The 24613-nt window shown below is 43.6% G+C and overlaps 7 protein-coding genes and 3 non-coding genes across 11 annotated transcripts; 4 read left to right on the plus strand and 6 right to left on the minus strand.

Annotated features, from left to right (window-relative positions):
• Nucleotides 1-90: 90 nt before the first annotated feature.
• LOC108029335 (uncharacterized) lies at nucleotides 91-1291 on the minus strand. The gene is made up of 3 exons (XM_044091864.1): nucleotides 1204-1291; nucleotides 538-743; nucleotides 91-471 (listed from the first exon to the last, which is right to left on the minus strand). Exons 1-3 carry the CDS (start codon nucleotides 1289-1291, stop codon nucleotides 91-93), a joined length of 675 nt encoding a protein of 224 aa, XP_043947799.1.
• Nucleotides 1292-3398: 2107 nt separating this feature from the next.
• Nucleotides 3399-4119, plus strand: LOC108029454 (uncharacterized). Its single transcript, XM_017101707.3, has one exon. The coding sequence runs from the start codon at nucleotides 3491-3493 to the stop codon at nucleotides 3827-3829; it is 339 nt and encodes a 112-aa protein (XP_016957196.1). The 5' UTR covers nucleotides 3399-3490; the 3' UTR covers nucleotides 3830-4119.
• Nucleotides 4120-4553: 434 nt separating this feature from the next.
• LOC108029336 (uncharacterized) lies at nucleotides 4554-5325 on the minus strand. The gene is made up of 3 exons (XM_044091863.1): nucleotides 5303-5325; nucleotides 5057-5252; nucleotides 4554-4988 (listed from the first exon to the last, which is right to left on the minus strand). The coding sequence occupies exons 1-3, from the start codon at nucleotides 5323-5325 to the stop codon at nucleotides 4587-4589; spliced, it is 621 nt and encodes a 206-aa protein (XP_043947798.1). The 3' UTR covers nucleotides 4554-4586.
• A 1131-nt stretch (nucleotides 5326-6456) lies between these two features.
• On the minus strand, nucleotides 6457-9864 carry LOC108029742 (1,4-alpha-glucan-branching enzyme). Its single transcript, XM_017102233.3, has 4 exons — nucleotides 9677-9864; nucleotides 8588-8757; nucleotides 7587-8527; nucleotides 6457-7459 (listed from the first exon to the last, which is right to left on the minus strand). Exons 1-4 carry the CDS (start codon nucleotides 9862-9864, stop codon nucleotides 6593-6595), a joined length of 2166 nt encoding a protein of 721 aa, XP_016957722.2. The 3' UTR covers nucleotides 6457-6592.
• Nucleotides 9865-10730: 866 nt separating this feature from the next.
• On the minus strand, nucleotides 10731-12894 carry LOC108029785 (serine palmitoyltransferase 1). The gene is made up of 6 exons (XM_017102295.2): nucleotides 12829-12894; nucleotides 12522-12595; nucleotides 11955-12454; nucleotides 11572-11899; nucleotides 11154-11519; nucleotides 10731-11095 (listed from the first exon to the last, which is right to left on the minus strand). The coding sequence occupies exons 2-6, from the start codon at nucleotides 12567-12569 to the stop codon at nucleotides 10931-10933; spliced, it is 1407 nt and encodes a 468-aa protein (XP_016957784.1). The 5' UTR covers nucleotides 12570-12595; nucleotides 12829-12894; the 3' UTR covers nucleotides 10731-10930.
• An 898-nt stretch (nucleotides 12895-13792) lies between these two features.
• On the minus strand, nucleotides 13793-20951 carry LOC108029647 (heterogeneous nuclear ribonucleoprotein U-like protein 2). Of its 2 annotated transcripts, XM_017102061.3 has the most exons (10): nucleotides 20522-20951; nucleotides 19592-20359; nucleotides 18378-19229; nucleotides 17829-18310; nucleotides 17630-17758; nucleotides 16274-16445; nucleotides 14888-15726; nucleotides 14652-14823; nucleotides 14511-14581; nucleotides 13793-14445 (listed from the first exon to the last, which is right to left on the minus strand). In XM_017102061.3, exons 1-10 carry the CDS (start codon nucleotides 20661-20663, stop codon nucleotides 14281-14283), a joined length of 3792 nt encoding a protein of 1263 aa, XP_016957550.1. In that variant the 5' UTR covers nucleotides 20664-20951; the 3' UTR covers nucleotides 13793-14280. The 2 variants fall into 2 exon arrangements, with proteins under 2 accessions (XP_016957550.1, XP_016957551.1); XM_017102062.3 differs by lacking the exons at nucleotides 13793-14445; nucleotides 14511-14581; nucleotides 14652-14823; nucleotides 16274-16445 and having other exon boundaries at nucleotides 15540-15726.
• Nucleotides 20952-21249: 298 nt separating this feature from the next.
• Nucleotides 21250-21321, plus strand: Trnaw-cca (transfer RNA tryptophan (anticodon CCA)). Its single transcript has one exon. It is a non-coding gene; the product is annotated as a tRNA-Trp (tRNA).
• A 113-nt stretch (nucleotides 21322-21434) lies between these two features.
• Trnag-gcc (transfer RNA glycine (anticodon GCC)) lies at nucleotides 21435-21505 on the minus strand. Its single transcript has one exon. It is a non-coding gene; the product is annotated as a tRNA-Gly (tRNA).
• A 52-nt stretch (nucleotides 21506-21557) lies between these two features.
• LOC108029337 (uncharacterized) lies at nucleotides 21558-24518 on the plus strand. Its single transcript, XM_017101530.1, is given in 4 exon segments — nucleotides 21558-21590; nucleotides 24141-24277; nucleotides 24279-24469; nucleotides 24472-24518. Coding segments are annotated over 4 exon segments (408 nt in total).
• On the plus strand, nucleotides 21889-21961 carry Trnar-acg (transfer RNA arginine (anticodon ACG)). Its single transcript has one exon. It is a non-coding gene; the product is annotated as a tRNA-Arg (tRNA).
• Nucleotides 24519-24613: the final 95 nt, after the last annotated feature.

Here is a 24613-nt window from a genome sequence, read left to right on the forward strand (position 1 = left end):
AAAATTAAATTGATCAAATATACTTAAATTTGTTTAGCCCAATCTGCCTAGAAAAGGGACCTTATCCACAAAAAAAATATTAACAGGTATTCAATGTCGGAATGTGCTGAACTTCGGATTTCTTTTCTTCTGGATTGGATGCATGGCCTGGACATACCACACAATACCTCCGACGTGGGCGTTTGGCGGTCTTATGTAGTTTTCCATTATAGTGATGTTCATTTTATAAAGGCCCAATGGGAAAACTATTGGGGAATATGCTTCGGGAAGATATGCGTCGCGTGCAAGTAAATGACCGGTGAAAGGACAGCTATGATTAAAGTTTGAAAATTGCTTGGCAACTTTAAGAATAATTAGGCCGTATGGCATAAAATTTCGCTTTGATAATAAATCACAAACATTTAAGACCACATTTATAAGAAATGGCTGGAATTTATTGCTGTAGTCTCTTTTAAAGACCTGGAGTTGAACCTAAAAGAAAAAATCAGGTCGGGTAAGGAAACTTTAAAGGGAGTGTTTTATTTTGATTGCACTCACTGATATATTGTACAACGGCTTTACGAGATCCACGTCCATTTGGGCCACAGCTTTGTTCCAGTTAATGGCCTTCAAATAGCATGAAGCGTTCGCCGAGAAACCGGTCACAGTACTGCACTCGATATTTTTCAATTTGTACACAACGGAGGGATCACATAGCTGAAAAATAAAAGTAAGTTTTCCAATACATAAGAACCTACCTACGGCTACTCACGACCCTGCGGGATAGGTCACTAACTATTACGGCTAGAACGATAGAATGCATGTTTGTCAATTGTGTTGAACGTCTGCCGTATATAATTTTACTTTGATCGCTTTAGTCAAATGTGGTTTTAATTGGTTTTGTTTTTCACAAATTGCCCGAAATTTAATATAAAAGCATTTATTTAACATTCATTTGGTCAGCCGAATGTTATCCGGCCTTTGAACCGGAAAGATCGGAAGCCCGGAACTCTTTTTTGGCCAGTAAAAAGAGTTCTTGCAGTCTCAAGTGCATATTTTCCAAATTGGTCCACTTTGATTTTGTAACCTTATGTCAAGCACTGCAGGAATAAATAATATCTTCATTACGATCTGATATTTCAGTTGTCAATTTCGGCTTGTTAAAAACGCCCTGCCGCTTTAACAATATGAAAGAATATTCCTTAGCAGAATGATGGCAGTTACAAGAGTGCAGGAAGGCATTCCAGACCACAGGTTTGGCTTTAGACATTAGCACGGGACTCCTGAGCAAGCACATCGGGTTGTTGAACATATCCTTAATGCTTTTGAAAATAAGCAATATAGCTCTCCTATTTTCTCGACGTCAAGGAAGCTTTCGACCGCGTGTGGCTGATGGCTTATTTTACAAGTAGAAGTCCCTTCTCCCAAATGGCCAATTTCTCTTGCTCAAATCATACCTGCTTGATCGAAGGTTTATGGTCGAGGTGAGAGGTGAAAGGTCAAGCATTAGAATGGTTTGAGCTGGCGTTCCTCAGGGGAGTGTTCTGGGTCCCGTCCTGTATACCCTATTTACATCTAATCTGCCATGTCCCAATGAGCCGGGCACGCTTCTGGCTACTTACGCTGATGACACTGCCTTCCTTGCAAACTCCTCATGTCAAACCGAAGCGTCAGGGATCACTCAGGAATTTGTTAACACGTACGGCAAATGGACCAATAGGTGGAATATCTGGAATAAACGGAAGAAAGTCGCAACACTGAAATTTTTCATTGAGACCACAGATCCTTCCTACAGAACTTCACGGCATCACCATCCCACAATCACAACAAGCAACACCTGGGCCTAATCTTGGACAAGAGGCTCACCTGGGAGCAGCACACAACCAAAATAGCTGCTACATGTCGAGCCAACGCGCAGCTGAGCCTTGGCAACAAAGTGTTGCTGTTTAAATCGATTGTGGTGCCCTCGATGACCTACTGCATCCAATTATGTGGCATGGCTTCCGACTCGAACGTCATGAAAGTGATTCAAAACCGGTCGCTGCGTAGGATTGCAGGTGCGCCGTGGTACGTAAGGAATAAAGCCCTAGCCACTGACCTCCTCGTTCCCTCTGTCCGGGAGGAAATAAACCGACACTCCAGCCGACACGCCTCACAGCGCACGCTAATCACCTAGCTGCTGCCTTTGCGAACCCAAGGACCAGAAGAAGATTAAAGCGCAGGCACCCCGGCGATCTCTGGACAAGAGGACGTCATGTCACTCAAGTCCTTAAGTTATGAAATTATTTTTTGACCAATTGCTATAAAAATTGTTAATCACCAATCTGTAGTGTATGCATGTTAATTGTTTCCTTGTTTATTTACTGTTAAACTCAACGTTTTATAACCATTAAGTTAGTTGATCAACGAAATAAATAGTTATATGTTGTACTACGAAAAAAAAAACGCTCTGCCGCTTTACTAATGTTCAGATTTCAGCTTTAAATTTCTTTTCTTCGTTTTAAAAAACTTGCGCTGCTTACGGAGCAAAAAAATTAAAATCTGAACTGTACATATATAAGACATATGTCTGCGCTGCAAGCGCAGCATTCAAAGCTTGTGTGCTTTAGAGTGCATGTCAGTATTTCAAAAAGTTTGCCACGCGCACTCTAACGCCCGCTAAAAGCCAAAACGTCTGCCGCCCACGTTACCATATATTGAAGTATCGGGTAGGTGGTGCTATCCAATATCGCATTGCTGTTTATCTCTGCTGTGTATCTCCATTTTCCCTTTTGCTCAATTATGTTTCGTAATGGGTATCTGAAAGTCGAGGCACCCAAAGCGTACTTCCTTGTTTTATTTATAAGGCAGGGTGCCTTAGTGTTTTTGTGATAATTTTTAAAATTTTGTAAAATTGAAAAGAAAATCGTATAGGAACGCCCTGTATTAGTGTACTATCTTTGGCTTGACGAAGTTAGCTTCTTTATATGATAATCATCTGATGATGTTATATGATAATCAAAAGTTGAACTGTTTGTGTTTCAGAATGACTAAGTAAATGCGATGAGGAATGGATTTACTAAAAGTGTCGATCCCTGGGCTGGTTAAGGAATGTTCTGTTAGTCATAAAAATAATTTTCTGTAATTTTAGCTACAATTCCGAATTCCGCCTTCTGAAATCTAGTTAGATTACTGATAAGTGATTTATTGTTGACAAGGAAGAATCGTGTGATGTAAAACCACCGAGTTGTCTGAAGTCTATTGACGGAGTTTTTGTGCCTTTTGACCTTTATCAAGGTAACACACCTAAGGCCTAGCATAGTCAAAAAATGCTTCAAATTAGAACCAAAAGGAAAAAATAATAAAATTGGTGAACCCTGCTTTCAAATGGAGGAAAGAAATCTTTAATCAGACTGGTGTTTAGTTTTCAAAACCAAGTCGCAGGATTTTTATTTCACCATGACATATTACAAATTGCTTAAAAATAAACAGTTTTTCAAATTCAAAATTTTTTTATTTACGAACTGACATCATGCCGTCTGTAGATCACGTCGTGTACAATGTGCTGGCACCCATGGCAATCGACGCCCTCGATTACATAGTGCCTGTTGTCCGCCACCTGGTGATCATCCTGCATGAGTCCTTCCTCGTTGATCACAAGGAGCCGGAACCCGTGATCGATGTGTCCGGCATGATTCAGCCCGTCCGTAAAATAGTCCTGATCGTAAACGATCCCACGCCGGAGCACCACGCCGATGAACAGACGGTGGTCAGTTCCGATGACCTCGGGGGCCTATTGGGTGGACTGTCGCACAGCATTCGAAATCTGGCCCGTTCAACGTATAATACCATCTCGGCGCTGGCCGACTAGCTGGAGTGAGTAGCCTCCGAACTGGCTGTCAGCCAGAGGAGGAAAAGGCCAAAAAGGACTTAATGAGAGCAACTGCGGAATGGGAAATACTGTGCATGGCTGATCCACCGAAAGCGGAGTAGGGTTTTTGTTAGTTCCAAGCGGCCTTGGGCTGAAACTTAGCATTTTTTGTCGGCTTTGTGAGGTTCGAAACCAACAGAGCTCGATTTACGGCTCTTTCTCCCAAACCAATTACAATTCTTAGTCTTGGTACCGATTGGTGTATCACTTGACTTTCATTTCCTTGTGTACGTGGTCGCCTTCATACACTCTTCGAGCTCTTTGGGTAAGGCAAGGATAAGACTAGGCCGTTTAATCGAAAGCTTCTGGCCGGCGCTCTTTAGTTTAATTATGTTTCTATGCTGAATCATACCCGGTACTCGTATAGTGATTCGTCGAAAAGTATGTAAGAGGTAGAAGAAGCGTTTCCTAATTTTATAGAAGTTTAAATGGAGTTCGGCTTTGATTTCTGCTTTATTATTTAAAATCTATTTGTACATTGAAAAGATATAAAAAATAGATAAATCGACTCTATGTGGCCCTGTTACGGGGTGTGCCATAGTGAACAGTCATTTTGCTGCATATCTCCAAGTTCATCGTACTCGATTTAGCTAAGTAGCTGATATTTGATTGTCGATGGCATCGACTGTAGCGTTTTCTCTTGTTTTTGGTATTTGTATGTAAATTAGAAGTAAAAAAGTTTAAATGTGGAATGAACTTAATCCCTTTGTACCTTGCCTAGACGAACAAATGGCGTCAAGATAGGATTTTTCTTTGTCTGGATTGGCTGCATGGCCTGGACAAACCAGACAATACCTCCGACGTGTGCGCTCGGCGGCCTTACGTAGTTTTCCATTATAGTGATGTTCATTTTATAAAGGCCCAATGGGAAAACGTTTGGGAAAGACGTTACGGGAAGATACGCGTCGCGTGCGACTAAATGACCGAAAAAGGGGCAGCTATGATTGAAGTTCGAAAATTCCTTTGCAACTTTAAGAATCATCAAGCCGTATGGCATAAAATTTCGCTTTGATAATACATCGCAAACATTTAAGACGACATTTATAAGAAACAGCTGGAACTTATTACTGTAGTCTCTTTTAAGGAGCTGAAGTTGAACCTAAAACACAAAATCAGGTCGGTAACCCTATAACTTTAGAAGTATTATTTCTTGTTGATTGCACTCACTGATATGTTATGCAACGGCTTTACGAGATCCACGTCCATTTGGGCCACCGCTTTGTTCCAGTTAACGGCCTTTAAATGGCACGAAGCGTTTGCCGAGAAACCGGTCACAGTACTGCACTCGATATTTTTCAATTTGTACACAACGGAGGGATCACATAGCTGAAAAATATTAAATACGCTTTCAAATCCATAAGGACTGCATAATTATAAATACTTACGACCCTCCGGGAAAGGTAACTAACCAACACGGCTAGAACTATAGCATTCATGTTTCTCTGATGTGCGCACTTTATGCCAAATATTGTTTTACTTTGGTCGCTACAGTCAAATGTGCTTTTAATTGGTTTTGTTTTTCGAAAATTACAATTAGGTACAACACATTTATTCGGAATCGATTTGTTCAATATTATTTAATAAAAAAAACACATCTTAAAAATCTAGAGACTATCGCACGGGCATCAAACAAAAGTTCTGATCGACGACGCCTTACCTCGTAAAGAGGAGTTTCTGTTTGATATCAGAAGATTTTTTTGAAATCAATTATAAACAAGAAATGAAGTTGACTTCGGCAAGCCGAAGTTTGTATACCCTTGTAGTTATAAAAAATAATCAATATTGTTATTATATTGAATTCGAAATTCTTAAAAATATAAAAAGTTATATTCCCAATATTATAAGATAATATGTCAAAAAGCCCCAAAGCTATAAGTTGTTTCACAGTATTTCCCACCAATTATCCGATCGTTCCTATGGCAGCTATATGATATAGCCGTCTGATTTTAATAAAATTTAATTCGAAATTCAAAACTAAAAAAAAATTTTATTTCCAAACGTAGAAGGTTATAAGCTAAAAAACACCGAAGAATTTTACCACTAATTTTCCGATTGTTCCTATGGGAGTTATATGATATAGTCGTCCTATTTTAATAAAATTTAATTCGAAATTCAGAACAGAATATCAATTTTTAAGAATTTTGAATTAAAATTAAGAAAATCGGACGACTCTAACATATAGCTAACAATCCTTAAAAATTTCACATGGTGTTACTAACGTTGGTTATTTCTTAATCTGCAAGGGTATACAATTTCTTTTCTTGTTTTGTTTTACTTGTCAAAACACAAAAATATGTGCAACCGTGCAAACGAAAAACGTTAATAGCATTATGAAAAATAAAAGGCTTTTTTACCTAGCACAGTAACCATTTGCGGTATACTTATTTATGATTTGAATTCACTTGAATTAGAAACCTAAATATATTTCTAGGAAAAAATTTCTCTAAAAACGCAAAACGGAGCACGCCTGGGCTTGAAAATGTAAGTCATACGAAACGTATTTAAGAAATGTTTAAGGAAGTCAAAACCATTCAGATTGTATGAAGAACCATAATAAAAACAACTGATTTTAGAAAATTATACCTCAATGTGTATATATATTTCAATGGGCTCGTAACATTAACAAACACTATGACTATATGAAATTCGTTTAGGCATTGACATTTTTTAGAGACCTGGTCGGAAGTCAACCCCGACTTTTACTTAGTCGCTGACGCGGGCGTAGACCACGGCCGTGCGAGAGGGCGTGTAGACCTCAATAAAGTTTGATCGGCCGGCGTAGCCCTCCGGGTTGGACGGGTGCTTGCAGTTGGCATCGATTCGGTTGTGTCCACCGAAGAGCGGATCGTCTGAGGAGAGTACCGCCTGGTAGGTGCCCGCCCAGTTGGTGCCCACGCGATATCCGGTGAAACTCTTCTGGGGGTGGAAGTTGAAGACGAAGACCAGGCCGGCACGCTCAAAGGCGATGATTTTGTCGCCCTCATGTTTCCAGCTGACCCAGGCGGGTCCGGAATGCAGCCACCCAAAGCGCTCCTCGGCCTCGTTCATGGCCCGATCGAATTCGTTGAGGTACTTGTACTTCAGCAGATCGTCGTCCACCAGATTCCACTGCCGACGAGCATAGTGGTACGAGTCGTTGTTGCCGACGCGTGGGAAGTCCAGCCACTCGGGATGACCAAACTCGTTGCCCATGAAGTTAAGGTAAGCCTCACCTCCTAGTGCGTGAGTAATCAGGCGGATCATCTTGTGCAGCGCCAGTCCACGATCGATGATAACTGACGAGTCCGACAGCGTCGACATGTGCGTATACATCTCCTTGTCCATCAGCCAGAAGGCTACTGTCTTGTCGCCCACTAGCGCCTGATCGTGGGACTCTGCGTATGCGACAGTATTTTCCATCCAGCGGCGGTTTGTGAGCGTATGCACCAAGTTGCCCATATCCCACTCGTCGTCACTCTGCTCCTTGAGGAGCTCGATCCACTTGTCTGGAATGGCCATACCCAGGCGGTAGTCAAATCCGATGCCGCCCTCCGAAACTGGGCGACACAATGTTGGCATTCCGGATACATCCTATGTGGATTATAGAAGGGGTGCAAAATTCTTTACAAAACAAACATATATTGTACTAGCATATAGTTAAGAGATCATCAATACTTTTGTAAATTTCCCATGCTAAGGTAAAAACATCGAAACGTACCTCTGCAATAGTGATGATCCTCGGATCCAGGGAGTGGAGCAGATGATTCGCCAGCCCCAGATAATTAAGGGCATCCGTATCGACGTTCAAGCCAAAGTACTCGTTGTAGTCGCCGCTGAAGCCCTCACCGATGCCACGGGAGTGGTACAGCATGGACGTGACTCCGTCAAAGCGATAGCCGTCGAAGTTGTACTCGTCGTGCCACCAGCGAAGGTTGGACAGCAGGAAACGCAGCACCTCGTACTCGACATAGTTGAAGAGTCGGCTGTCCCAGAGCGCGTGCTCCCCACGGGCTCCGTCGTGGAAGAAGCAACTGTTGGTTCCATCAAACTGGTTAAGGCCGTCCTGAACGTTCTTGGATGCGTGCGAATGGACCACATCGAGGAGAACAAAGAGTCCATGCGAGTGAGCCACGTCGATCATGCGCTTCAGCTGCTCCGGGTTACCAAAACGACTGGAAGCCGCATAGAAGCTGGTCACCTGGTATCCGAAGCTGGCGTAGTATGCGTGCTCCATGATGGCCATCACTTGGATACAGTTGTAGCCCTGGCGCTTGATGCGCGGCACGATTCGGTCGGCGAACTCGTCATAGCTACCGACGCGCGGCTCCTGGGAGGCGATGCCCACGTGGCACTCGTAGATCCTCAGCGACTTTGGCCTGGCCGGACCTGGGTGCTGGCGCTGGTAGCGCTCGTAGGAAGGCGGCTCCCAAACGTACTGCTTGTAGTTGACCCCCTGGTTGGCCGACTTGGGTGGCTGCACCACGTACTTGGCCCAGGGAGACAGGCGGTCCAGCAATTGTCCGGAATGATTGCGAATGATAACCTTGATTTCGCTCATGTGCTTTATGGCCGGACTTCCATCCTCCTTGGGGGGCAGATGGATCTCCCATTTGCCAAAGTCTAGCTTCTTGAACGGATGCGACTCCCAGTGCCAGTTGTCTGGGAATAAAGGCAATTAGTTAAACTAGATCTATTGAGCCTGAAAAGTGGACGACTTACTAAAATCTCCGGTAAGATATACATCTTTGGCTCCAGGTGCCCACTCACGGGCAATCACCGAGTTGTCGGGCTGGAAGTGGAGGCCGTAGTATTTGTAGCCTTGCGAAAACTGCTCCAGTCCACCCTCGCCCTGGTTTATTTTATTCAGCCAATCCTGGAGAACGCCGTGTCTATGGGTTACAAAATGGGGACGTTTTAAAAGAACAAGAATGGGGAATAAGAATATATTGTATAAAAGTTTAAAAACACAACTTATAAAAGCTGTTTTTTTGTTTTTGTTATCAAATATTACTTGAATGCGTTTTAAAGGTTATTTTTAGACTGTTCCTGATTTGTTGAGGTATTTTTTTTTTGTATTCTTATTTTAAAAAAAGGCAAAGCCAGAATCTTTTTGAAGACGGTTTTTCTTACTCAGATAGATTAGATAGATTATGCATTTAAAATTATAAAAATAAGCTAAAAATTAAAATGATAAAAACAGAAAGCTAAAACATACAATGCTCGAAAATTTGAACAATAAGTGAATGAAAATCCCCAAAAAATCAAAGTAGAATTTCAAAAATAATAAAAAACATTCATTTCGAAAGAGAAACGAAAACGACTAAAGAGAAAGCATCTTAAAATCGAAGTGTTTTCCGCTCGGGAATAGAAACCAAAACAAAATGCGCAAAAGCGGAAGAGCCGCCGAAACGAGAATATCGCAGGGGTGCAAAAATAGATTACGCACTTTGGGGCCGGGAAGTGCCTCCAAGGCCAAGATCCATGCTTCAAACACGCCGGCAGCACGCATCGGACATTTGTATTAAACTGCTTCAGCAAACACACACGGACAAACTCTCACACACGGGCGGGCGGCAAACACCGGCGACCTTCATTCGACATTGCGAACGCAGTTTTTCCAACTGCATATCACCGGGGCGGCAAGAAGCTGATACGGCTGCAGCATGGGTTACGGGCTACGGGTACGGGTTACGGTTCGGCACTGGCTTATCAGCAGGGAGCGCATAAAGCCGGCGCCAACCTTGGGTTACATGATGTGGCGGTGGCAGCGGCCACCCATCGGCGTCTGGGAAGGGGACCTCTACTCACCGGCGCCGGATCTCGTGCTCGTGGGACCGCAGGTAGCCGTCCGTCTCGAACAGCTTCTCAATGTCCTTAACCTCGACCATGGCGGCGGAGAATGAATCCGAGAGATACGCGGTTGGCAAGCGGAAGAAGGAGTGGCGGAGGCGCTGCCGAAACTGCTTGCTTGCCTGCTGACCGACGACTGTGCTCATTTATCAGCTGCACTCCGACTCAAAAGCTCGCGGCGCGGAGCTTTGGCGCGGACCAGCTGTTTTGCCGCTCTGCCTCCCCGCCCTCCATTCGCGAATGTAAACAACAAAAGGGAGCGCTGTAATGCATGTTTCTGTCGCCAAACGTTGCGTATTCGCACTGATGGCACCTGGGTACGGGGTGCATCACGTACACGCCCAACTGCCGCTGATTGCCGGCTGATGATTGCCGACTGACCCCCTTGAGCCGGCACAGAGCGCTATGTGGAAAACATGATGATTCGGGGTCGTCGCTGTCAAGTTCATTAGACGACTGAGTCTGAATACGTGGGTTTGAAAGTCGAAGGGTTACGACTATTGCATTAGTTGCGGACTGGGGCGCTTCTGTTCCCCAATAATTAGATTGTTGCCGGAGCGTTTTGCCTCGGAATGTGACCAGTCCATCCGAGCTAAAGATAAGATACTAAAATGTTTAGCGTTCTCTACTTATTGAAAGTATGATACATAAAAATTAATAAAATATAGTATACTTATGATATATTTAACATATTGTACCAGGGGACACAAAATTACTTCGGCGGCTTATATTTATATAGTGCACATAAGAAACATTCTCAGCCCTCTGCGATTTCTATGCCACTCCCGTATATCTCATACCAAACTGCATGATTTCTATCAAAACTAAGCGCTTATGTTCGATCTCGGTATGTTATCTACCGCCATAAAATAAATCGTAAGTGTTGGCTCGCATTGTACCCCCTAATCAGAATATTTAAAAAGGGCGTGGCTCGGATGGCGATTGGAAGATTGCGTACCAAGTAAGCTTACAAGTTTTATTTAACCAGCTCCCCTATAAAAAACTCGTAATCTTTGAACATTTTCCGAGATTTTGAGTTTTATTAGTGCAATGCAACTCAGAGAGTTTCGTTCGTGCTAGGTTTCACATTTAGCTTAAATAAATCATACTGAACGGTCGCCAGCAAGCGATTGTAAAAGGGATAGAGCCAGCAGGCCTCAAAACTTAGCAAGCCCCTTGTCGGTAAACCTTTTTCCTTTCTCACGGGAAGGCTTAAAGGACGGAGCAGGAAACACTCTCGATGACCTCGAACGCGGTGGATATGTCCGCATCTTCCAGCAAACGATTGACGGCAATGCGAATACTGGGACGCACCGGCTGTCGTTCCCTGTTCTGCAGATAGGCGGCCTGCACCACGGCCACGCCTCGAGCAATGCACTGTGGTAAATAGAGCAAGTATAGATTTCATGATTTTATAGAGGAAAACACCGAATACCTTATCGGCCAGCTCGGTGAGCAGTTTCAGTTCCTTATCAAAGTTTTCGGCAGGCTGCGCCAAATACAAGTGCTTCACAGGCGACACTTCGTTTCCCCGCAGGGTCAGCTTGCTGAAGCGCGAAAACCTCTGATGCAGGGACTTAGACTTGGCCTGCAGTTGCTCGAAGATCTTCGGTTCCCGTTCAAAGCGATCAAGGGCGGAAATGGCTGCCTGGGTGAGCATGGGCGGCAGGGAAGCCGAGAATATATAGCCCAATCCAGACAGTCGCTGGTGCTCAGCTATGAAGTGCGAGCCCACGCAAAAGCCGCCGATGGTGGCCATGGATCCCTCCATTCCGGCCGATATAAGATCGACCTCGTTGCGCTGAAAACATTCATATGATAATGCCTGGTTCCCCTAACAGTTTTCCACCTACATCGACATTGAAGTGCTCCGTAACTCCGTGGCCACCTTGGCCCAAGGTGCCGAAGGAAATGCTCTCGTCGATAAACAGTCGCAGCTTGTACTTCTGACGAAGGGCCACCAACTCTGGTAGGGGACAAATCTCGCCGGTGTTCAAATAGATGCCCTCGGCAACGAGGAAGCGGCGAGTCTTGAGCGCCTTTTTGGGATTCTTCTGGTCCCGCTTCTCCTGTTCAATCAGCAGACGCTCCAGATCCTGAACATCATTGTGCTTAAAGAACACGACTGTGCTGCGCGAGGCATCCAGGCCTTTCTGAATGGCGAAGTTAACAGCCTCATCCCTGCGAAGAATGAGGGATTAAGCGCCACTATTGATGGTAACAAGGAGTGCCTTACACAAAGATAATGTCGCCACGCTTGGCATACGCTGGGATGGCACTGGCCACCGTCGAGAAACCGTAGGAGTACACAATTGCCTCCTCAAGACCCATGAACTTGGCAATTCGATCCTCCAGATCCAGGTGCACATCCATGGTACCATAAAAGCCCCGAGGTCCGCAAGATCCTACGCCATACTTGCGCAGCGACTTACAGGCCTCCTCCAGAATATCCTGGTCCTCGAGAAAGCCCAGGTAGTTGTGGGAGCCCAGGTTCAGGCAGTCGTGTCCATCAACTTTGATGTGCTTGCCCACTTTCGACTGGACGATGCGGTTGCGCAGCAGCGGATGATTGGGATCGGTGTCCGCCACCAAGGGTTGTGGTTCATAGTCGGCGATTATACGGTCCTCCTCCTCTTTGGTCAGCTGGCGGCGACGACCTCCTCCTCGCCTGTGCAGCAGCAGCCATATCACTGTTATAACCAAAAGGCTCTCCAAAACAAGGGCAAACGTAGGGGTCTGTCAAGAAGAACACAAAGATTAACCGCCTGAGTAAGATGTGGGAAAAAACGAAGTTCATACTCACGTTGCGGAAAATACTGCCGATTTCGTTGAACAACTGGATGGCCACCATTTTGGAAGTACAGTGCTGTGCCCCTTCTGCGGAAAATCAATTGAAACCACCGTAATTCCTTTGAAGTATGTGTCACGCAGACGACGCTTTCTTATCGCCATGCCCACAGCAATCATCAACCATACGGCACGGAACTATTTTAAATTGGGTGTATGGGCTGACATAAACCATTATCAACCATTACCAGGTGGAAAATTCCAGCCCTTCCCCCATTTCGCAATTGTTTTTGCATTCAGATTAATTCAGATTGAGCACTCACCACAAAAGACGGTTAAGAAATATTATAAGGCGTGTTATGATATCCGTCCAGCAGCTGTTTAGTAGAATGTACTAAAAAATACCGATGGATATTTTTGAAATACTTCGTGGTGAGCTTTAAGCTCACCTTACAATGGGTATCATTGGGGAGAGCTTATTTTTTTAAAATATCACCTCCAAAAAAAGAGCATATTGTGGGGCTTCTATTATTTATGTCAGTGTTCCAAAAGGAAAACTTATTCCTCGTCCTATACACTTCTTGTGGGCGCTCGCAAAGAGAACAAATTAAATTAATAAGGAGAAAGCATATAGGCTTTAAAAAATTGTTTATGAACGATCGAGGAAAGTAGGGCTTAAGGGGCGAGCCATTCAGTTTTGAATGCCACTTTTCCAAAAAATAATATTTCTGATAAGTGTAGAGGCAGAAAGTTTATGACATCTATTGAGCTTATTACTGCAAAGGTTGGTTCTAAAATTCCAGTGGAGTTAAGTTATACTTAAAGAAGGCCTTCTTCAGTTTTGTTCTTAATTAAATTAAGTTGTTAAATTTATAGTTCACAAAAATAATAACAAAATTTAAAATAAACCAAATTAGCCTGTAGGTGGCGCTTTACAATATTTCTTTTCTGCTTATATATCTCCATTTTTATTTTGCTCCCTCACGCTGAGTAACGGGTATCTGATAGTCGAGGCACTCGTCTGTAGCGTTCATCCTTCTCTGTATAAAAATGCATCCATTGCCAATCAACAAAAAATAAATTTCTTTGCTGAAACCCTGATGAATGGGAATGCAGAAAGTTAAGCTTTTACAATGATTTTGTATATGTATTGTTGTCAATATTTAGTGCTCGGAATTAAAGGTTTAACAATTTTAGGATATACCATACATAATTTACCCAAAGAGATTTCTTGTCATCGTCTTAAATGTAGAATACTGTGTCCCACACAAATAAAACTCTAGTAGGTTAATTTTTTCAATGTATAGATTTATTTGTTAATGTTTCTTCTCTAATGCTTTCCTTTCAATTGTTTGCATTGATTGTAAAATTAAACAATAATCATAATAAAACGTTAAAACAAGTTGTACTGCCTAGATACGTAGTGCCAGATTAAAGACCGAGTTTCATTTTATTGCTTTGTCATTGTCGAAGAGAAAATGCTTTGTGGAAAATGAAAAGCGCGACATTAATGCAGGTTCAATATATAATGAAATAGCTAGTCTTCATGGTACACATTTCTTCTGTGGGTTAGGTAAGAATTTTGATTGAGGGATGGACCTCGTAGTTGTTTGGTTTGGACTAGCCCAAACTGGCTAAACTAAGTTAATTTTGTTTTTACTGTTTGTTAATCTTTTAAAACTATTTTATAAAGTTTAGTTCAGATTTGTGGTTTTACTCCTTTCGCGGCAATGTAGAGGGGTCTTGACTGGTGGAACAGGGTTGCACAATGCATTCTACTTCTTGTCGGCCCCCGCATTGGATTGTGTGGAGTACGAATATTGAGACCAATAATGATTGGTGGCACCGCCATCATTATTGCCAGCGGCGCCTCCAACATTGACGCCCGCTCCGCCACTGGCATTACCAGCTGCTGCTCCGCCAGAGCCCTGCTGCTGTTGCTGAGAAAGAAAATGTGGTTTTAGTATTTAGCATTCCAACTCCTGTTCCCACACCCCTCGCTTACCTGCCACCAGGACATCCACTGCTGCTGCTGCTGCGGATCGGCACTCTGCCAGGCCTGTTGGTTACCGTAACCTGTTGGCAAACAACCGAATTCGTTAGTTTGTGCACTATTACCGTACTCACCATCCAATACCGTACTCACCCTGCATTTGATTGTAGGCCCAATATTGTTGTTGGCCCGCCGCCGCTTGCTGAGGCTGTTGGTACTGTTGTGACTGCTGCTGAGTCTGCCAGACGCCCGTTTGCTGATGCTGCGGCGCCTGTTGTTGCTGATGGTGTTGTGTGTACGTGCTCCACTTGCCGCCAAGAGAGGCCTGTATAAAAGATTTCGATAAGTTTATTGCCGAAATTTGTGGTTTATGGTTCCCATCCACTTACCTTGCCTCCGCCGGGTGTTCCACCCGCCTGCTTGTACTGATCGTAGCCTCCGCCGGCACCGCTGTTATTGCCATACTTGGGCAGCGTTTGACCAGCCGACCGCTCATAGCCACCGCGACTATCTTCTTTGGTGTCGCGGTGGCCAGGCCGAAAATCCCGTTGTTGATGAGTTCCGCCCCCCGAGCGATAGCTGCTCTGACTGCTGCCCCTGTTGCGGTCATTACTTCCCATTCGACTACGGTCGTTGCCGCGGTCTCGATCGCGGTAGTCTCGAGAGCTCCCGTAACCACGGTCGTCATACCCACTTCTGCGATTATTTTGCATCCAGTTTTGCTGACCACCGCCGCCGCCGCTGGCACCGGCGTATCCACGGTTGCGATTGTCGTAGCCACGACTGCCGCTTCCTCCACCTCCGCCATAGCCGCGATCGTCGTAGCCGCTCCTGCGACTATTTTGCACCCAATTTTGCTGTCCACCGCTTCCGCTGTTGTAGCTGCGGCGATTGTCGTAACCACGGCTTCCACCTCCTCCGCCACCACTGTTGCTGGAGTAGCCACCGCCGCCGCCTCCCCGCCTCGAATCGCTCCACCTACTTTCGTGCCGCTGGCCACCATACTCTCGTCGACGGTCATCGTTGTAACGATTGCGGTTCCGGTCGTCACGACGATAGTTGTCGCGCCCTCCCCGAGATCTCTTGTCCCGGGACCTTTCCGCGTCGATGGCCTTCTTTCCCTTCTCGTTGTATTTCTTGACCTCGCTCTTGGCCTCGTCTCCGGTCAGCTCCGTGTAGTTTATGTCATCGAACCAGCCAAACTCCAGAGAGGGAAGTGTGAAGTTGGCTGGAAAAAGATTACGTGTATTTCATTAATAAGGTTGCAAAGCAATACAAATTTACTCATTATCTTTACACATTAGGCATTATTGTAGGGGGATAGTGGGGGCACGACGGGTCAATGGTCAGCAACTGGGCGTATAAAGCCAAAGATAAATTTCAGAAAGCGTTTTCAATAAAAACTTAAGGAATGGTATTGAAGCATTTTAATTAAAATTTATCATGCTTGATAAATTATTTTTGATAAAAAAGAATGTAAGCATTTATGCGCTCCAGTTGCCTCGGGTACTCGTGGATCGTATAGTAAAAATATTTATGAATAATAGAAATAAAAACCATTAAATTATGAGATAATTTTTAAGGCTTACATTTACAGTTACGTACAGATACATAAAGTGCAGCTGCTTACAAACTAAATACTTCACATAACTTTTTATATTGCTTTTCTTTACAACAATGTCTCCTTATTTAGATAGGTAGAACATAAGTTATACGATCGTACATTATTCTGGATATTTTCAATTCGTTGCTTTGGTGTGGTGAACAATATTTACCTCGTAAGTTATTAATTGTTGATTCTTTAACTGTAAAAGCATTTCCCTTTTCCTCTTTTTCGGCGATGCGACGTTTCAATTCATCTTCGCTGGGTATGCAAACAACCGCAATGCGCTTGAAGTCGTTAAAACCCTTCATTTTACGTCGCTGGGCCGAGGCATATACATTGGTCTACAAGAATACAGTTGATCGGTTGGTTGGTGTTTTGTTGAATTTGGTTCAGATTCTGTCTGCCAGTTGTAGTTTGGTTGGATTGGTTTGGTTGTTGTTGGGGTAGTCGTCGAACGGATAGCAAGCCACTTGAGAAACACGTTGATGATTCGGCTCGGTTGCCAGGCGACAGGTGCAGACCCCGGAGGACGAACTCGGTCGGTCCGGTAGAGACCCAGCTCGCATGGAGCACGGGTTCCGCGCTTACAAGCTAACACATACCTGTTGTACGGCGGGACGACCACTTCGTGCCAGCACTCCGCAAGGGAGGCGCTTACGAAAGGGGCGCGCACGCCAACATAATACCTAGGGGCCTCGGCTTAACCTGGCCACATCTAACAACAGTTGACTTAATACTTTGCATAAGGATAATAGAATTTAAATGGGGTAAAAGTAGTCGTGGTTGGCTGTGCTGCTGGCTGTAGGATGAAGCATCGAATAGCTCTCTGTAGATACACATATATATATATGAGATAATTGGCATTTAGAGTGAGAGATAGAGAGTAGAGATAGTAGGTACTAATACGTATATGTGATTAGATTGTGGGCGAACGACTCATCGATCGGATTTGTGTTTGTCTACTTACAGTGGCTTCCATGCCGCTCGCTCCTCCTTCACTTCACTTTACTCCATTCCATTTCACTCACTCATCATCCTCCAATGCCATTTCCATATCCACTTCCATCCCCACTTTTCTTACAATGCCCTCTTAACTTCCCCGTCAACTGTTGCTCCTGCGCCTAATACTTAAGCTTACGGGTATGCCACGGATACTTACTGCCTCAAACTTAAGAACTCTAAATATCGGATCGACTTACACTTAGAACATACCTGCCTGCCGTGCTGGCACCCCTCTGGGGGCACTTGGGATCTTTAATGCTAGAGCAATGAGCAAATAAATTTATACTCAAATGTACAGAACAAAAAAATGTAGAACAACTTAGTTGCACCCTGTTGGTGGGCCCCCTCGACCCGAGGGGATATAAGCCCCAGTGGGATGGCCGGGCGCCAAAGTCATCATCAACGTATAATTCTCGCTTGTTTCGTTTGGTGTTTGGTTATCGTTCGTTCATAGTGTAATATTGTATGTTTGTGATCTGGTGTTTTGTTTCGGGTGTGTGTGAATCAGTTGTTTATGTTTTACCTGATCTAGTATGAAATTGCGACGCCGCTTCATGGCAATATCTTCCAGAGCCGCCAAGCTGTTCAGGCATATCTCGTATACCTTGTCCCAACGGCCTTTGTGCACAGTTTTTCGGGAGGCGCCATCGATCTGCAAAAGTAGAGTAAGTATTTTATACTTTATAAATAGAAAATAGTTTCTTTATATAAAATCTACGCACCGTCATCTTTGAAATAAATGAATCGGGTCCAATGAAATCGTAACGCTTGTCGGCGTTCTCGGCCACATGCTTAAGGGCCCAATGGGTTTTTCCAGATCCGGGTAAGCCGACCAGCAGGATGACTTCGCACTCCTTGCGAGAACCTGCGCGTTGTGGACCGGCAACCAGCTGTTCCACAGGCACCAGTCCAATCAGGACATAGCCTTCTAACAGGGCAGCCGTATCCCTCGGCTCGGGCACGACATCCTCATATTCATCCTCAGTCGTCTGCGACTTTTCCTTCTCCTTCTCAGATTCAGCTTTCTCAGAATCGTCATCGGTCTTGGGGCGCTTATTGGGCGACGGACCGTCCTCATCCTCTTCGTCATTGGCATCAGTGGCCTTTTTCTCCTCAGGTTGCTTTTCATCGTTTGCTTTTTCTACAGATGCATCTCCATTGGCCACAGCTGCTTTCTCGCCAGAGTTTTCAATAGGAGTCTCAGCTGGAAAGAGACAATACGTAATAATTAAGGACATCGGTAAGGTGTTTTGTCTTCAATAACCACTCACCAGTTTCCGAAGACTCGGTCGCTTCTGGCTCCGGCTTAGGAGTTTCAGAAGAAGCTTGGGCTTCAGCCTCGGCTTTTGTCTCATCTTTCGGGGTCGACTCATCCTCTTCGTCTTTTTCTGGTTTTCCACCTTCCTCTTCGTCCTTATCCGAAGACGCCTTGCTATCTTCTTCCTTCTTCTCCACCTCATCGTCATCAGCCGTGGCTTCGTCCAATACCTTCCACTTTTCGCCGTCGTTGTCATCCTTGTCGTCGTCCTTGTCCTTATCTTCGTCCTTGCGCGGCTTGCGGCGCTTGCGCGTTGGCCTTTCGGCATTGACCAACAGCTGCTCGGTATCTGAGAAATTCACCGAATATTCATACCCCTTGGTAACAATATGCGGATACAGGGCTCCCTCTTCGCCCAGTATACTCTTCTCAAACTCAAACGCTACGCCGAGATCCTCGCCGTTGAGAGTGTAATTAATGGTGCATGGCTCACTCTCCAGATCCAAGTAACAGCCAATAACGTCATCCAGCCTATAAGGTTTGCCGTAGTCGGAAAACTCGCCCTGATTGGCCTTTCTCCCGGTCTCGCAGTACCCAAATGAATGTTTGTCCTCCCCCAGCAAAAGGGTGCTCTGAGGCACAGAGAAGCCCACACGAAACCCTCTAACATGCGGCTCATCCTTGAAATAGTGTGAGTTCTCAGGCACCGACTCCTCGGCCAGGCGCACTTCAAAACACACTTTGCCTTCGCGCACTCCGTAATTAGCGCGCGCTCCGGACCAAATCAGCGAGTAGATCTCCGAGGTAAGGGGTTTAGCAGAAGCAAACGTGGTCGGATCGATGCGTAAATGCAAGTCAGAATCCACTGAAATAGATATGCAAAGGAATTTTAGTTGCAGTTCACTTTTTCACACATATTTTTTTTTATTTGGATATTATTTTGGATTTAAGTAATTCGATTATACTCTAAAAAACCTTAAGACCACAACCTAACAAGTTTCCTTAATAAATTTTATTTTATTAAATTAAGCAAAAAATAAAACAAATATGAAACGGAAACTTGAATATTTTTAATTTAGGGCTCTAGGTACTACTGTGTAACAGCATTAGGAGCTCCTTGACTAACACTTGTGCATAGAAATGGAGCATTGTTGTGATAATTTTATAGATTTTTTGTAATGCTCGTGAAGATTACCCTAACAATATATTATATCACAAACTACTTACGCCAGCTCAATCCCACTTTATTCTCCTCGATGGTGGGTTCGTCCTCGGGAACTGTGCGCTCCTCGGCGGCAGCCTTTGAGTCCCGCCTGTCGCCCACGCTGCTGCGGTGCTTGGGTGAACGAGAGCCACTGCGGGACCGCGAACGACTGTGCGAACGCTTGCGACGCTCCTGAGGCTGATCCCCTGACTTGGCAGCTGACTCTACATCTTCCTCAGCTTTTGGGGCGGCCGACTCCTCTTCATCGACGTCCATTTTCTGGCTGTCGCCGTTTGACTGATGATTAGACACAGCGGTTTCGTCTTCTTTCTCCTCCTTTGCCTCGTTTTGCGGCTGCTCCTCTTCCTGCTTCTCTGCGGCAGCGTCTTGGTCCTCCTCCATGGGTTCATCGGCCACTTCATCTAGTCGTGCGGCGGGTGCGACGCTCTGTTCGGCCACATCCTCCTTATCGCCTGCTTCTGATTTCCCATCACACTCTTCGACCTGTGGCTCTGGCTCCTGATTTGCCACCTGGTCTGTGGATGTGTCCCCTGCCTCCGCTACTGGTTCAGCTACCTCCGGCTCACTTGGTTCTGGTTCTGGCTCTGGTTCCGGCTCAGGTTCCTGTTCCTGTTCGTGGACAGGTTCTGGCTTCTCCTCCGGCTGCTCTTCCTCTTCCAGGGTATCGAGCACGGGCTCCACGGCCACTGGGGCAGCTTGTACCGGCGATGGAGAGCGGGACATGGAGCGGGTACGACGCTGACGGCGGCTTGGTGTGACCGGCGCATTATCTGGCGGCGGGGAATGAAGGGTGATTACTAGGCATTATATAAGGAAACTTACATCTAATTTACGCTGAGCCACACACGCACACATACAAATAACTCGGACGCGGCAAGCCATACCCACAGATACGAAACGGTCTCACAAATGACGCATACACACAAACTCACCTCCGTCGCCGGCTCCTCCTTCCACATATGCCCTAAGGCGCTCCACGAGCACTGCTTTGACTCCCTTGGTGTCCAGGCCACGCGACTGAAGCTCGTTTCGCAGGTCCACCACCTTCATCTTCTCCAGCTTCGCCACATCCATTTTTCCGCTTCAGCTTTGGATTGGCGGCAGAAACACACGCTCACTCACACCAACGCACCGCTGAAAAGCTGGCGATGCGAAAAAAAAGAATTTGGGAAAATAAATGCCAAACAGCGCTCTCTGGCAAATTTCACTCGGTCTGAAAATGTCACCGAAGTCAAGTCCCAACGTTGGCTGACACTGTGCGCGCACAATTTAACCACAATATTTGTTTTTACATTCGCATTCGTTGCGAATAAATAAATGGCTCGAATCTTATACACCGACGCGTTGAAGTGAAGTTGGCTGCGATTGAGAAAACGCAGGGCTGCAGGGCATCGATTCGATACATGTGCTCGCGCGGGTTTCGATAGCAGCTTGTAGGCGTCAACGTCAGATGGCGCTGTTGTGCTGGGTTGGCAGGAATATAAATTATAGGAAAATAAATTGTTTATCATAAATGGCAATAGTGTATATCACAAAGAACATGTGTATGTCAAAGGAAGGGAGGGTTACGATTTTTCAGTTACATTTAAAAGCTGTAATAAATAATTATTACATTTAATGACCTAGTGCTTGTTGACCATTTGGCGAGCAGTTTTATATCGACTCCGTGGCGCAACGGTAGCGCGTCCGACTCCAGATCGGAAGGTTGCGTGTTCAAATCACGTCGGGGTCAACGCAGAAAATTATTTTTTTAAAAATGTGGAGAGGAGTCATAAAAATCCACTTAGAGATAAGCATAAGAAAATTCGCCATTTGAGGCCACATTTTCTAAAAAAAAAGAGCGTTTGCATCGGCCGGGAATCGAACCCGGGCCGCCCGCGTGGCAGGCGAGCATTCTACCACTGAACCACCGATGCTTGAGTGGGGCTTGCCATGGGGTAAATATATGTAGATGTGCTTCAATTCCTTATGCCGAGCCAATCCGCCTCTCCTATATTCAGAGTAAGATGTATTACATAAACTTAAATTCCGCAGAATGGAAACTCCGCAGTGCCACCAAATTTATTTTTAAATGGCTCACTATTGTGATTGACAAATTGACCAGGAACTTATATTACTGTGGACAGAAAGATATAGCCAGAGAACTTGAAATCTGTTACGATGGTGCGATCAGTGGAAGCGAAAAATTGGATTCCTTACCGAGACTTAAGTTGAGAAAAACCAAATCAGAAAGAACGAACAAGTTACGCATTAGTTGTCTAGAAGTTATTATAATTGGTTTGGCTCCGGTGTATGCATCGGTCCTGTGGCGCAATGGATAACGCGTCTGACTACGGATCAGAAGATTCCAGGTTCGACTCCTGGCAGGATCGAACATAATTTTTTTCTTTTAATAAGGGTTATATTTTTAAGTATTGTAAAACTCTTGTTTAGATTTAGATTTCTATGCACGTCGGATATATTTTAAAATAAATAAAGCTGGCTAATTATTGGGGGTCCAAAAGAAAAAAAGCTCACTTCTAAAAATGTTAATGTTAAGGGAGTCTCGTAAATTATATCTTCGGTGTTTTTTAACTTATAACCTCCTACGCTTGGAAATAACATTTTTTATTTGGCTTTGAATTTCGAAATAAATTTTATTAAAATCAGACGACTAAGTAGGATAGGAACGATCGAAAAATTAATAGGAAAACATGAAATAAAAATCAATCTTTCGTCTTTTTCAACATATAACCTTATGAGCTTAAAAATAACATTTTTTAATTAGTTATGAATTTCGAATTAAATTTAATTAAAATCAGACGACTAAATCATATAGCTGTCATAGCAACGATCGGATAATTGGTGGGAAATAATGTGAAACAAAATAAAGCTTTGGGGCTTTTTGACATATTATCTTATAATATTGGGAATATACATTTTTATACTTTTAAGAATTTCGAATTCAATTTAATAAAATTATTGATTATTTTTTATAGCTGCAAGGGTATACAAACTTCGGCTTGCCGAAGCTAACTTCCTTTCTTGTTTAACATATAACCTTATGAGCTTGAAAATAACATTTTTTAATTAGTTCGAATTACATTTTATTAAAATCGGACGACTTTATCATATAGCTGTCATAGCAACGATCGGATAATTGGTGGGAAATAATGTGAAACAAATTAAAGCTTTGGCTTTTTGACATATTATCTTATAATATTGGGAATATACATTTTTATACTTTTAATAACTTCGAATTCAATTTAATAAAAATATTGATTATTTTTTATAGCTGCAAGGGTATACAAACTTCGGCTTGCCGAAGTTGACTTCCTTTCTTGTTCAATATTATTTTACCACTAATTTTTCGATTGTTCCTATGGGAGCTATAAGATATAGTTGTCCGAACCGGCTAGTTCCGACTTATATACTACCTGCAATAGAAAGGAGACTTTTGGGAAAGTTTCAGCCCGATAGCTTTACAACTGAGAGACTAGTTTGCGTAGAAACGGACGGACGGACAGACGGACGGACGGACGGACAGACGGACGGACATGGCTAGATCGACTCGTCTTGTGACGCTGATCAAGAATATATATACTTTATGGGGTCGGAAACGTCTCCTTCACTGCGTTGCAATCTTCTGACTGAAATCATTATACCCTCTGCAAGGGTATAAAAAGTTTTGGTTTTCGTATATAAAGGGAATACAATTTCTTCAAGAAACTAAGATTAAAATGTATTAAGCCCACATATTTATGGTACACTTTCGGTTAAAGAAATCAAAAGTGTTTGATATTTTAGAGCCGAAGCGGTACTGAGTATATTTTTTATACTTTCATAAAATGTTTTTTGAACGCTTTTCTGTACAGTATTATGTAATGGTATTAATAGTATTATGTAACAGAAATATATTTTTCAAATCGCCTTATAATGCTTCGAATCCTACCCATTGGTGTCGAAAGCTATGTACAGTTAGCGTAAGGGATTTGTATGTTTATGAAACTGACTGATAATACGTGTAGGGCTCCAGTTTGGTTCCCAGTTTTTATGGCTAAGATGGTTATTACCTACTTATTTCACAGTTGGAACTAACCCTCTCTCAAGCATGGCAAATAGCTTTACAATTAATACGGGGATTAACATTCGAAAGCTAACGATAAAAAAATTGAGGGGTGTGCGAGAAAAATGCCAAGTTAAAAAAGAAAAAAATGCTGGAACTTGCTGTGTTAAAATAATAATTACGTATATATTGCACTTAGGTTGTGATTTATCTGAAAAATCCCATTTTCTTGTAGAATTTGTTTAGCCACGCCAGTTTAGTAAAACTGGTTATCTATTATCTAACAGTGGTTATCTATTAATGGGTGATTTCAATTATTCGACAATAGACACGCAATACTCGTGTTGTCTAATTTCAATAAATATGAAAAGTGTAGTGTCAGACTTAATTTATGGCGAATAAAATGGTGGCTTAACGGTCTTCTGCTCATGTGCAGTGTCTTAGTTGTAAATATGTTACTTTAATAACCAAAAAATATTTGGATAATTAACTTTTTCCTGTTTAAGTCGATAGAAAAAATTAGTGGAGAAATCGAAACGCTTTTTACATACAAGCTAGGATTGCTCGGAAGAGATCGACTGATAAATGGAAGTTTTGAATTCCAAGTAGACTTAGATGAGGCATTCGAAGTTATATTTGAAAGTTTATAAAAACAAAAAGCCATGCGAATTTTTTAGCACCTATTATATTACATATTTTCTAATATTGTCTACCGAGTGAAATTCCCTTTCGTCCGGTAGGGAGATGTGCCCGTTTTAAAAAGGTGATTATTATGTGAAAAATGGTCAAGTTTCTACACAGGATTGACCGACAATTATGTTCCGAGGGTTTAACCAACCCGGATTACCTATTTAAGGAACCACCGTATTACTGGTGGACTTTAGATTACGTTTAATATAACAGACAAAATAACAGAGTAATCAACATTTTCAAAGAAATAAACAAAAACGAAAAAAAACAGCAGGCAGTTTATTTAATA

The sequence above is a fragment of the Drosophila biarmipes genome, chromosome 2R (assembly GCF_025231255.1).
Source record: "Drosophila biarmipes strain raj3 chromosome 2R, RU_DBia_V1.1, whole genome shotgun sequence".
In the NCBI taxonomy this organism is placed as follows: Eukaryota; Metazoa; Arthropoda; class Insecta; order Diptera; family Drosophilidae; genus Drosophila; species Drosophila biarmipes.

Coding starts and splice junctions, on each gene's coding strand:
- LOC108029335 (XM_044091864.1), bottom strand. CDS start 1,291: ATGTTCAACAACCCGATGTGCTTGCTCAGGAGTCCCGTGCTAATGTCT. Junction 744..1,203: donor GAATGCCTTCCTGCACTCTT/GTAACTGCCATC, acceptor GGTCGTGAGTAG/CCGTAGGTAGGTTCTTATGT. Junction 472..537: donor AGCCGTTGTACAATATATCA/GTGAGTGCAATC, acceptor TTTTTCTTTTAG/GTTCAACTCCAGGTCTTTAA.
- LOC108029454 (XM_017101707.3), top strand. CDS start 3,491: ATGCCGTCTGTAGATCACGTCGTGTACAATGTGCTGGCACCCATGGCA.
- LOC108029336 (XM_044091863.1), bottom strand. CDS start 5,325: ATGAATGCTATAGTTCTAGCCGT. Junction 5,253..5,302: donor AATGCTATAGTTCTAGCCGT/GTTGGTTAGTTA, acceptor ATAATTATGCAG/TCCTTATGGATTTGAAAGCG. Junction 4,989..5,056: donor AGCCGTTGCATAACATATCA/GTGAGTGCAATC, acceptor TTTGTGTTTTAG/GTTCAACTTCAGCTCCTTAA.
- LOC108029742 (XM_017102233.3), bottom strand. CDS start 9,864: ATGAGCACAGTCGTCGGTCAGCAGGCAAGCAAGCAGTTTCGGCAGCGC. Junction 8,528..8,587: donor ATATCTTACCGGAGATTTTA/GTAAGTCGTCCA, acceptor CTTTATTCCCAG/ACAACTGGCACTGGGAGTCG. Junction 7,460..7,586: donor GGATCATCACTATTGCAGAG/GTACGTTTCGAT, acceptor TAATCCACATAG/GATGTATCCGGAATGCCAAC.
- LOC108029785 (XM_017102295.2), bottom strand. CDS start 12,569: ATGGTGGCCATCCAGTTGTTCAACGAAATCGGCAGTATTTTCCGCAAC. Junction 11,900..11,954: donor CGTGGCGACATTATCTTTGT/GTAAGGCACTCC, acceptor CATTCTTCGCAG/GGATGAGGCTGTTAACTTCG. Junction 11,096..11,153: donor TCACCGAGCTGGCCGATAAG/GTATTCGGTGTT, acceptor TATTTACCACAG/TGCATTGCTCGAGGCGTGGC.
- LOC108029647 (XM_017102061.3), bottom strand. CDS start 20,663: ATGGATGTGGCGAAGCTGGAGAAGATGAAGGTGGTGGACCTGCGAAAC. Junction 20,360..20,521: donor AGGAGGAGCCGGCGACGGAG/GTGAGTTTGTGT, acceptor CCCCGCCGCCAG/ATAATGCGCCGGTCACACCA. Junction 14,582..14,651: donor GGCCTACAATCAAATGCAGG/GTGAGTACGGTA, acceptor GTTTGCCAACAG/GTTACGGTAACCAACAGGCC.